Source organism: Pleurodeles waltl, chromosome 1_2 (assembly GCF_031143425.1).
Source record: "Pleurodeles waltl isolate 20211129_DDA chromosome 1_2, aPleWal1.hap1.20221129, whole genome shotgun sequence".
In the NCBI taxonomy this organism is placed as follows: domain Eukaryota; kingdom Metazoa; phylum Chordata; class Amphibia; order Caudata; family Salamandridae; genus Pleurodeles; species Pleurodeles waltl.
Genome location: NC_090437.1, coordinates 84,446,171 through 84,459,112, shown reverse-complemented (window position 1 = coordinate 84,459,112; position 12,942 = coordinate 84,446,171). Strand labels below are relative to the sequence as shown.

Sequence of the window (12,942 nt, the reverse complement as noted above, 5' to 3'; positions counted from 1 at the left end):
AGGAAGTAGGTGCAGAAATACAATGGAGAAGTTCGGATAGCTTTATATCAATAATTGCATTTTGATACTGTGGGAACTCATGTTAGAGTGTATGTTCTCTGAATGTTAAGCTGCAGTGTTCACAAGCATGTAATTTGAGCATAAATCTAAAATGTGGAGAACAAAATTGAGGATTAGTCTGTGTGAGGAGCTAATGTCAGGTCAATTTACAGCACATTGGAATGATTGATTTATGACACTGAAATATGCAAATGTGTATTTCTTATAGGGACTAGAACTTAATAATGTGATTGAAGGGGATAAATAAGAAAAAGGCTCAATTCAAAGGCATTTTAGATTAACATTTTTGAGTGGAACTTCTTACATTTTGCCCCAAAAAGAGTTACAGTAAGTTAATCTCATTCCAGAGGAGATGGAGTTCATAGTTTTGATGCTATTTAAATATTTGGTGAGTGGATTAGAAATAAGTGTAGCTAGAGTGGCAGCTACTAGACTCGGATATTGTTAAAGGGCTAGCATTCCAGCACTGTGAGACTCAATTCATAGAAGTAAAAAAGAGACTCAAGTACCTAAACTAAAGAAATAGAAGAGAACCATCTTACCATTGTCATTTAAACTCAAGACAGAAGCATTGTCAAACTAGCATTTCGGCACGATAATAGCAGCCATACATATTAAAGTAAACAGCGCATCAGGCTCCACATGTATAGCTCTTTCCAACCAGGAGTACAAGCTCTTTATAGTAAATTAGACCAGCAACTAAAAACACAATTTTTATTGAAATCCTTTCTAAGAAACCCATTTGTTTGCCCTCACTGTATCAACGTCTTCTAATAGTGGGGTGAACATATTGGCTTTGCAATTGACTGTGACCTCATTATTATGGCACTATTGTGCATAGGACTGTGAAACTTATAGTGTCAGGGAAGATATTTTTTCTAGGGGTAACGGTGACACAGCCAAACATCCTCAAATTTGGTCCTAACCGTTGTTTGGATTAAACAAAACAATCACTTTTGACTCATTTTTCGCACTGAGAGTAGTACAAGACCCTTCATAATCCCGGGGCACCATTCATCCTCTTGAAATGGCATCTCGACACTTTACAGAATGTTGCATGATGTTAAATTATGAAAAACTTTGAATCACACACAAATTCTGCAGGAAGATAATGGACATCACGTGTTTCATGGTGCTAACGATAAATGAACAGAGCAACTTGCATGATCAAGATAAAAAAGTCGACATTTGCGTTCTTTTCTGCCAGGCAGCTGGGAGTCTTCTAGTATATATTTTTGCATTTGGTACTGCCAAATTGGGGCAGCAGGCTGAATCCGAGGCAGGCTTTTCCTCACATCCTAGCATTCACTTCACAACCCGCTCTGGCAGATTTTAAGAGGTCAGTTTATTAAACTTCAATTAGAAATATAATGCTTCTAGATACAACAGTCATCTTATAGTATTACTGATTGTTCTCCTCCTTGAGGTTCCATACCTTAAGTTCTTTACAGTTCAGATTGCTGATGACATTGTCCCTATGATTTTTAGAATGGCGTTATTGAAAGGTGCTTATTGTGACTAACCACTCTGTTCTTCTGATGGTGCTGTAGGAGGCCGCTTTGAGGACATACTACATTCCCGATGACCAGCAAGATTATGAGCTGCAGACCTTCTGCCAGCAGGATCTAGTTAGTGATGACATCATCAATAGAAATGGAGCCACAGACGACAGCAGGTGTGTCTTCCGAGAGACTCTGCCTGAAGCTTGGATCATCCGAGCCAAACCAAAGGATCCAGAAGTAATAAAAATTTACCCTGGCTGGCTCAAGTAAGTCACGTATCAATTGGTTTATGATATTTGCATCTCAAAGAAGCCATTCAAATGTGCTACTTTGCTATCTTTCTTCTTGTCTACTGCTGAATAGTCTACAGTTCACATTTAAGCAAAACGAATGACATAACACGGCCAATATTAAGGGGGGCGTGAGCCATGAGTTCTAGAATGCTTACTTATTTAAGAAAATGACTTTATTCCTTGCTAAAGCAGTATGACTGAAATGGTACTCCTACAGGAAACATTATGAATATAGGGCCAGATGTACAAAACACTATTTGCAAAGTACTTCCTAACTAGTATTTTTGTGACCAATGGAACATTTTGTGAACATACCTACATCTTAATGGTTTGTTTCACAAACTTCTGAATTGTAGTGGCATAGTTATCTGACCTACCTCATTAATGTTCATGCAGTATGTCACAAATTAGGACTCACTGATTGGTGACCAACACAGAGATGGTGGCCTGCTGAGGTCAGCAGGCCACAATGTTTGTGATCGCTTTTTCTTTAAGGAAGCAGGGCTGCATTAAAACAAATACACTTTTTAAAAATGTACACACTGGTCCCCCTATACCAGTGACTCCTACCCAATAAAGCTTTTTTTACATTCACAAAGGGGAAGGGGTAAAATGGAGGACCCATTCCCTTTCACAAGAGGATACATACTGTGAGAAATTGGTCTGTTGGATGGGTGGGGGTGTGAGCCCTTCTTAAGCAGCAGCCCTAATCCTTGTCAGGGTGAACCACAAAAAGCCACCATATAAGCATGTGCTTAGACCTCTATTAGCTTGGCACAAAAGCAGTCAGGCTTAACTTTGAGGCAATATGTTAAGTATTTATGCAGCACTCAAACAATAATAAAGTGACAACACAATACAAGAAAAATCCAACACCAATTTAGAAAAATAGAGTACATTTTTGTAAATTATTTGACACCACAACTACAAAAGCCCAACCAGTTTAACTGGAGATAAGCTATTTTAAAGATTTAAGGTAAGCATAGTACCTAAAAGCACAAAGCGCCACTTGCGGTTACTTGGTCATGTAACAGTGGGTGAAAGTCACAAGTTCAGGCTGACCCCAATGGAGCACAGGCTGGACACAGGGACCAAGTTAGTCCTGCTAAAGAGGTTACCTTCCAGTTTGAAGAGTTCTGTTTGCGGTGGAGAGAGCCCTGAGGATCATGAAAAGCATTGCAAATGGTTGCCGCTGCAGCGTGACGAGCAGGTTGAGCATTGCGGATGGTCACCGCTGTAATGTGAAGATCCTGTCAGGCTTGGCAAATGATTTTTGCTAGAGCTTTGCATTGGTGGTCACTGTGGGCTGTCTGTGCTGTAGCATGAAGGGCAGATCTCGCGTTGTGGGTTGTCGCTGATGGTCACTGTAGTGTGGAGAGTTGTGTTCATTGGAGTTCCACTTTGGTCATTGTGCAGCTAGACCTTGGCACGAACAGGCCCATTCATAGTGGTGAAGAGTCCAAAACTTAACATTTTCTCATTTACTTTTAGGGGGCGCTCAAGTGATGCCACAGAAAAGTTCTGGGATCTGGGAGGCACCTCATGGGGATCAGGAACTCACTCCAGCAGAGACCATCAAGACTCAGGCAGGCCCAGTTGCAGGTCTAGTGCAGCAGGTCAGCTGGACAGTTACAGGGAGGCCTCTGTAGCTTGGTGAGTCTCAGTAGCTCAAAACAGGAAGCCTGTTGACTAGCCATTGAGGTCACTAAAGGTAGCCTGGGATGAAGTTTGTAGGTCTGGTCTTGCTTCTCAGACAGTCGGGGGGCCTCAAGCAGCAATGCAGTCATCTGCCAGTTGGGCAGTCCTTCTGTAGTATATGCATGTTCCAGGGGTGTACTGAAGGTTCCATTTTTATTTCTGGTGCCCCCCCTTTGAAGTGGAAGAATCTTCTGGAGTTGTCTCTAACATAGGTGTCTGGATTTTCCTGCCTCCTTGCCCTGGTTCTAGTCTGTAGGCACAATAGGCTAGTTTGAGGTTCATTGTGTGTGAGCTCAGGCAGTCTTTAAAGTGCAAGTGGGGCTGTGCACAACTCCATCCCCATATCCTGCCTTGGATGGTCCATACTTTCAGTACTCAGGCTGTCTATTGTGGGGCTGTCTGGGAGGAATACACAACAAATAACTGCCAACTACACATAGTTATGTGACCCAGGAAACCGCTGCAGACACCAAATGGTTAGGACAAGTAAATGTCAACTTTCTAAAAGTGGCATTTTCAGAATTGAGACTTAAAATCCACCCTCTCCCAAACAAAGGTTATCACTTATTAAATGTAATAAGGTAACCCAGTGTTATCCTATAGGAGAAGTAGGCCTCACAGTAGTGAAAAACAAATTTGGGAGTACCAGGACATGTAAAACTTAGAAATACATGTCCAACCTTAAAAATACAATGGACCCTGCAAAAAAAAATCCTTTTAGGCCTGGCAAAAGGTTTATTTTACCAATTCGAATTTGCAGTTTAAAAATGCATAAAAACTTCAGTACAAGGCCTGTCGCATGTTTTAAGGTGCCACTTAAGTGGGTGTTCAAATGAGAGCTGCAGGCCCATTTAGCAGCATATATCAGCCCTGGGTACCTGAAGTACCACTTTACAAGGGACATACACGTAAGTTAAATGTATCAATTGGGTGTAAGCCAATTTTACCATGTTTAGAAGAGCAAACAGAAGCACGTTAGCACTGGGTATCAGTCCTGGGGGGCGTGGCTGACCGCACAAGATGGTGGGCGTGTAGCAGAGTGGCTCCCGGATTGGCCCTGGTTAATCTATTATAATCCTCTAGTAAAAGCATAGTGCCGGACTCATACACCTAAGCAACAGGCATTCCGGAACAAGAATGCCACGAAAAGTGCCACTGAGGGCCAGATTGTAGTAAAGGAACATGGAGTAGGCCTAGGCTGGGAACACTGCGCAGCCCATACAGACATCAGGCGTTGGTGCGGATTGAGCTGCACTGACGACTACACACAGCGGAGCTGACCCGGCCGTGAACAGACTATGCCGGGGAGGGGGCAGGAGCCTGGAGCCCCTGGATTGCACAGAGGTGAGTGGGAGCAGGCAGGCTATTGAGAGAGCCCCACACCTGCTCCTTGCCTCTGCAGGATATGTGGTGACCCCTTCCTGTGATCCGCGACACAGGCACACGGATCCGGTCATTTTGCTGAGAAGCCTTGCTGGGCCCTGCGGGGACGATTGAGTGGACTAAGTAGTGGGGGAAGCTGACGGTATTCCACAGGGCACAAGCACAAACAAAGCAAATAATACAGGGCACACAGACCTTTTTATCACCAAAGGCCTGTACAGACCAGAACAAGGTTATGAATATGGGCAGAGAGGTGCTCATAATCCAGATTATATCCCTCTAGGTCAGAGATGGAGTGGTTTGATGTTTGAGTAATGTGGGCTGAGAGCCAGTACGGTGCACCTTGACTGTGAATACACCTGAGAATATACGGTGCAGGAAGATTAAATTGACTAGCGCGCCTGCTTCCTTCAGAGTAACGACAACCAGAAAAGTGGCTTACGGATGCTGAGAGTGGGGGGTTTGCACACCAGGCCCTAGACTCCCAATTGTATAAAGGTAAAGGCTGGCGCCCTCTGTTGTTGTTGACACTTATTACCAATAATTAGCATATGCTATACTTAGATTTTGGGGTAGTGAGATGGGGGAATCTAAAGCAAAACCTGGTGCCAGAAATTCTTGGGCGCTCTCCTGTTCGCCGCCTTCTGAAGATTCAATGAGTCAAATTTCATTGTCCTGTTTTCCCCAGGAGCCGCCCCAAGACAAATTAGATTTCATTCCCTGTGAAATTCGGGAGTCCCGACTGGCAATCGAACAGAAGATAGGGGCTCTTACCACAGAAGTATCCTTCATCAAAGATGAACATCCGGACGGTGGTGGCACCGGAGGGGCTCCCAGATATATTTGTAGTTGAGAGAGCCCACAGAGTTCAGATGAAAAAACCTAATCCGGACGCCCCTCCTTGACCCATTGTCGCAAAAAGTTTGAACTATAGGGGCCAAGATGTGCTGCTTGGAGCCACCCGGGTAAAGGCGACAATCCTGTTCAACAACGCAAAAGTCTCACTGTTTCCAGATTACACAGTGGCAGTGCAATGGAGATGAGCTACTTTCAAAGCCATCAAAAGAGATCTGCGAGCTGCTGGAGTTACTTATGCATTGCTGTCCCCGGTGAAAATACGCATTCAACATGACAAGAAAGTACTCTTTTTTGACTCGCCAGACACGACGAGTACATGGCTGGACAACACATTTCCTGACTTCAGCAGACCCAGTGGGGAGATCTGGGAGCTCCCAAGACCGCAAAGGAAGAGACGCCAACCTTGCCCCCGATTGGCTGGAGCTCCGGGGAAGACTAGTGGTCTTATACTCTCCTTGCAGCAGGCTCTGCTGGGCCGATTAGTCACTTAATTTGGCTTCACAGCTGCGCATTAGTGCTGATCAGGACAGTGCGTATACATCGCGTGAGGGCGGCTCAGACTCTGATTCCATGGGAAGCGTGGCCCTGTTTACCTCTATGACTCCTCAGTTGGCACGCGATCTTTAGTTGTACACACCTGCTGGACCCGATTGCTTTGTTTTAATTCAAGTAGGAGCGGCCCTCACACTTACTGTAGAGAGGCTCCTCTTGTGTTGTGGGGGATGCATAGACAGTAGACCTTTGACCATATATTGTCTTTGAGCATATCTCATGGCATACTTCAGCACAGCATGTATATAAGGTGAACTGGGGCCGGACCCAAGTCGCTTTCCGCAACAAATGAACGGTAAATCTATACAATGGCTTATGTCCCCCACATGCATAGGCACAAGTTGTTTGATGTACATATGTTTTTTGTTCTCTATAATGTTTGGTCGAACAACCAAATGGCACTGGACCAAGAATTTGATTTTTCAAAGTTTACAGCAAGTAGCAGATTTCCCTGTCAAAGCATATCAACATATAAAACTGAACAAATTGTTTATCAACATTGCGTTGCCACACACGACACGGCACAGGCAGAAATGGCTTCTTATACAATCCTAATCTGGAATATCGGGGGTCTGGGCACACTACAGAAGAGGCATAGAATATTAGCCCAATTACATAGAAGAAATGTGCAGATAGTATGCCTACAAGAGACACATTTGCTCACACCTGAGGCAATTCCCTTGCAGAAGAGATAGAGGGGACAGCTTTTTAGTACGTCATATTCAGGATACGCCAGAGGTGCAGCTATTTGGATTAGGCCGGGGTTTCCTTTCAAGGCTCAAGAAATACATATTGATACACAGGACAGATATGTATTAGTCAAGGGCAAAGTGGATAGAGATCCAGTGGTCCTGGGTTGTGTATATGCTCCAAATACAGACCAAGATACATTTTGGGCACGTCTAACAATGGCCCTTAGCGATTGGGAGCTTTGCCCATGACTTTTGGGCAGAGATTTTAATACAGTACTAGATATGTCACAAGATTGCTCCCATCCCACACTATTCGGAGAAGCAATGACACGACATGCAGCGTCCCGACAACAATGGGTATTGGTTTGGTCCCTAGTAGATTCCTGGCGTGCCAGAAATATGGGACTACGTGAATACTCTATTTATTCTTATCCGCACAAGTTACATACAAGCATAGACAGATTTCTGTGTTCCCCACAGCTACTGCCTACTATAACCCACTCCATCTATATCACTAAGATCCTTTCTGATCACACACTGCTAGAACTGACGTTGCAATGGGGTAGAATCCCAACACCGATACCCACCTGGAGACTACAGCCCACTTACTTAGAAGACACACCCTTCCGGATAACACTGTCAAAGATTATAAATAATTTTTTTTTAGAAAATACAGCGGCAGCCACCTCATTGACACGTGAGTGGCAAGGTTTTAAGGTGGTGATTCGGGGGGGCCTCCATTGGCAAGTTAGTGGGCGCTTGTAACAAAATAATGAGAGCCCTGAAAGAAGTTGAAACTACAATGGCTAGTACTGAGCAGACAGAGGCCAGGAAAGAAGTTAATCCAGCGTTATTACAGGAGTCAAGCGTAACACATGCAGAGTACCTAGAGCGCTTAAGACTAATAGTTTATAAGACAAATATACAACGGACACACACTGACAAATCCGGGGCACTGCTGGCACGCTTAGTACTCCCTACTCCTCCCCCAACTCCGATCCTCGCCATACAATCAAAAATACAAGGTGTGGTTAGTAAGCAACTGTGTATGAATACGGTGTTTTGTGACTTCTATGCTGATCTTTACACAGCCCCCACAGCTCCTCCTGATTGATACACTGCTGATCACATACTTGAATAAGATGCGCCTACCCCAGATAACACCACAAGATCGTGAGGAGATAGGAGCTGATCTTACAGTGGAAGAAATCAAGGGTGCAGTTAGGGACATGTCACGTAACAAGATGCCAGGGTCTGGTAGACTACCCGTTGAATTTTACAATACCTATATACACAAACTAACTGTGCAGCTGATAAAATTATATACTCATTCATTACAGGTGGGACAATTACCCCCCACAACGCAGCAAGCTGTGGTCACATCTTTACTGAAACCAAATAATCCACCTCTTGAGTTAACCTCATTCAGACCTCTGTCTCTCCTGAACACAGAGTATAACATTTTAAGCAAAATCTTCTCCCACACCTGCCACAGATATTACACATGGACCAAAACAGCTGCGTGCCGAACCGTAACACTTCACTCAATATACGTTGCCTGTTCCACTTTATGTACAGTTCGCATGAAAAATACCCATACGCAAGCTGCCTATCCTTGGATATACGCCATGCCTTTGATAAACTGAGCTGGGAGTTCCTGTTGTCCACACTTACCCACTACAGAATACCAACCTCGTACACCAAATGGGTGTGACTGTTATACTCACTATCTAAGGCAAGGGCAAAAACAGGAAAGTGCATATCAGTATCTTAAACATCTCCCGGGGCACACGTCAGGGCTGTTCCTTATCGCCACTATTATTTCTATTGGCAATCTAATAACTAGCACAATTACTGCGAAGTAGCGCACCGGATTGGGACATCCCGCTTAGAGGCGAAGTACAGGCTACCTCTTTATATGCAGATGACATGATAGTATATGTTTGGGAAATACGTCAAGATATGTCTGCAATAGCAGACGAACTGACTGTATTCGACAGACTCTCAGGTCTGCAAATAAACGCTGCAAAATCATATATTTTTGCATTTCAGCATACTTAAGAACGGCAGACACTGGCGCTTTGGAGAAGCTCAAATACCAGTGGCGACCTGTATGTTTCACTATTTAGGCATCTATATATATATATATATATATATATATATATATATATATATATATATATATATATATATATATATATAGAGAGAGAGAGAGAGAGAGAGAGAGAGAGGGACACCTATATGATATCTTAGATGGTAACTTGTAACGGGCAATTAATTCCATTAAGACACAAATAGCCTTCTGTACTACACTACCCCTCTCTGTGGCGGGTAGACTGGCACTGGCAAAAATGGTCCTTCTCCAGAGGCTCCTGTAATATTTTGCTAATATATCAGTGGTGGTTCTGGAAACAGTGTTTACCACCTTGAATACTTTATTGATTGAGTTGGTGTGGGGGTTGGGGTATTGTAGAATAGGTTTGAAAAAACTACAATTGCCGGTGCTGGACAGGAGAATGGGAGCCCCAGACCTTAAGGCGTATTGCATAGCAGCACAACTGCAGTGGTTAGAGTATTAGCTGACGGGATACAACTAACACGAAACAGGCTATACACCTGCTCAAGATCAAAATGGACAACTGCATAAGCTGTTGTGCCCAACCACAGCCATACCACAACGGGTCCCCATTCTGGTGTGGGTGGCCATGGTACTGGTGAATGTCCCTACTCTATACACATATTCCAATTCCATATGCTCCTAATATACCATTGAGGGGGATGCCACTGGCAATGGGGACCTTATCAGCACAGAGATTACAGCCTTGGGAGCAGTCAGAGACTATGACTATGTCAAAGTTATTAGTGGACAGAATATTGATGTCCCGTCTAGACTTTATACAGACTCAGGGATTGCCAGACACACTGTTCCTAATCCATGCAGGTTTAATTTGTTTTGTACGTCAACACTAGGCATCAGATGGTATTGAACCTATTACATTTGAATTCCTAAATGTATTACATACGGTAGGTCATGGCAATCATCTAATCCAATGGCTATATAGAGGCCTGAGATCACACTTAGAAATATCATTACAAACACTCCGTCAAAAATGAGACACAGATCTCAACTTTATATTACCAGATGCAGAATGGAAGAGACTGCTTGCAACCCCAAAAATCATATCCAGAAACTCCAGATTTAAATTTATCCAGTTCTCTATAGTTCATAGGGCATATCTAACTCCACATAGCATTAATAAATTATACTGTGCAGGAGCAGGCTGCCTCCGTTGCCAACAAGTGCACTCAGATCTACTACATATGCTCTGGCGTTGCACACAGTTACAAATGTTTTGGTTGGAAATAGCGCGGCTACTCAAATATGTAACAGGTTCTGATTATTGGACAACACCAGACGCTTGTTTCCTAAGTTTATACTCTTGATCACGGAAGACAGGGGTGACCATGCGCTTCTCTGACTTGGCGTTAATATTGGCGCGACGTGCTATCACGCGCCGCTGGAAATCACCCGTTTACCCACAGATAGGGCAGTGAAAAATTGAAGAATTGGAATGGGCCAGGCAAAAAGTAAAGCACTGCATAGAGAGGAACATAGGGGATACACAAAACCCATATCTCCTTGGAGTGGGATATGACCTTTGAGTAATTTCGAACATATGCGCAGGAGGACACAGACATACAATCTTAAATTATACATTTTCACAATATGGATCAGAAACCCAGCATAGCTACGATGCTGCAGGGCTCACTCTCACATTATACCTCCCTGTGGCATATATATATACAGCAACATAAAATAGCCCAGTAACATCCATAATACACAGTCTAGTCGTGACTGACCTAGACCTACTAATGGGCTCCATCCAGGGATGTGTTGCTATTTCTTACTGTGTTCTCAAGAGGTAACCATAGGGGTAACCAGCTACTCTTGCTTGTTGAGGTAGTTAGTGTACCCATGCGTTATACTCTTCCAAAACTATTTGTGAAATTCACTAACCTGTTACCGAATAGCGAATAGGTTTAGTACATTCCAAAAAGCAAGTTAGCGTTCGCAAACCTTGTGCGATAGCGAATCACAGGGTTTTAGATTGCTAAATGGCTTCATAAATCTAGCCCATAGTAAATGAAGACAAAAATTAATACTATTTTTCAGCCACTTATATGTGCAGGCTAGAAAAGATTTCTTCAGTTTATGTTGAATCTGGGTGCATGGATTTATTCTGAAACTGCCCTTTTCGCGATGTGCATCATACACAGATCGAATTCTTCCATGTCTGATTAGCTCATAGCTCCATTTGCCAAACGTCTTAGAGGATTCAGTTCAACTATAGCCTTTAAAGCGGAAGTTATTTTGCGAATTAAAAATGCTTATTCTAAGAGTCTTCATTTTGAACACCAAAAAAACGTGTTTTTATGGAACATTCAATAACACCGTTTTTTACGTTTCTAAAACTATAAAATTACAGGTGTTTCTTTTAACTTCCTTAATGACACTCATTTTATCGACCTCGGAATGATGTAATATTTGACTTCCTTGCATTCAAACTTGAGGCCAGCAGATCAAACATATGTTGGCAGGGAGTGCTAAACTCCTTGAGTCACTTTACCCCTTTCCCTTTTGTACATAATCTATTTTACAAACCTGGTGTTTGTGGTTTCAACTCGTACATCCTTTGAAAATAATGCCTGTCCCTTGACATCTTACAGCTCAAGACTTCCTTCTTTGCACTCAGTCCTATTTACTCTAACAAAACAGCCTTTAAAGGATGGAGGGAGGTGCGGGCTATTGGTAGTTTTTAGTGGATAATCATGCTTGCCTGTGGTGCTTCAGGAGTGTTTTTTGTTTTTTTTGTTATCATCTTTTCTACGCTGCCCTGAGCTGTACAGTTTACCGTGATCAAGGGGGCTGTGACTAATGGTCCCCACGAGGGGTAGTGACAGTCGCGTGGTAGAGGGTGGGAATTCAGTCCCATATTTGTAAACTGGATTTCACTTCATTAGTCCTGCGTTGTGCTTGTTTTGAAAAAAAAAAGTCACTTGTTATTTTAGTTTCTCTGCTGGCGGCCTGTCTTGGCAAGTCTGGGGTAGGTTATGGGGACATTTCCTTAGTTTTTGCCCTACTGAAATATAAGCATCAACTTCTTGGTCAAAAAAAAGAAATAAAGCAGTCACGTACCATGCGATGTCTCTCAAGAAATCTCTGAGTAGTGCTACTAATACACATTGTGCTTGTCTTTTTGATAGTTTGTTAACCAATAATACATTATAGTTACCAATAGTTTTACCCACTCACATTTAACAAACAAATCCCTCAAAAAATGTCACTTTCCCCAAAAAAAGATAAATCCAGTCGGATTATTATGTGGCATTAATTAGGAGCACATATCTACTCGAGCGGTTATGTTCTAGGTTAACAATTTCTAACATGGGGTCCGTAACTGCTGAAAAAAAATCATATTAGCAGATAATCAAGTGTGTGTATATATACATAAAAAGCACATTTTAAAATTGAAGTTTTAAAAATGTTATCTGGTAATATGAAGGAAATTAAAATGGGTGGCAATAAAATATCAAGTACAGGAAACAGAATCTAAGATGGATGATTGGTAGCCTCAGTTAAAGCAGTGGTATGGGCTGACAAAAAGAGATCCATGCGTTCGTACCAAGAGAGACAAAGTGATAGGCTAGAGTCGCTTCGTTTCTTAGAAATAAAACCAATTTTGGAAACCTCCAACCTTTCCATTATAGTTAATTTCGATGTTTGTATTTTTTTGTGGACTAACTAAAGTATTTCAAAATGTGTATATTTGTTTCTGTCTTGTGTTGACGTTCAAATCCTATACGCTACTTTGGCAGGATTTGCTGGCTTCCAGTAGTGATTAG

At 42.7% G+C, this 12,942-nt stretch overlaps 1 protein-coding gene across 1 annotated transcript in view; it reads left to right on the top strand.

The window, feature by feature from the left end:
- Positions 1-12,942, top strand: part of DGKQ (diacylglycerol kinase theta) — an 848,589-nt gene that overhangs the window by 669,144 nt on the left and 166,503 nt on the right. The window contains exon 9 of the mRNA XM_069236577.1: positions 1,611-1,828. Coding sequence (XP_069092678.1) covers positions 1,611-1,828 — 218 coding nt within the window. The remainder of the gene's footprint in view (positions 1-1,610; positions 1,829-12,942) is intronic.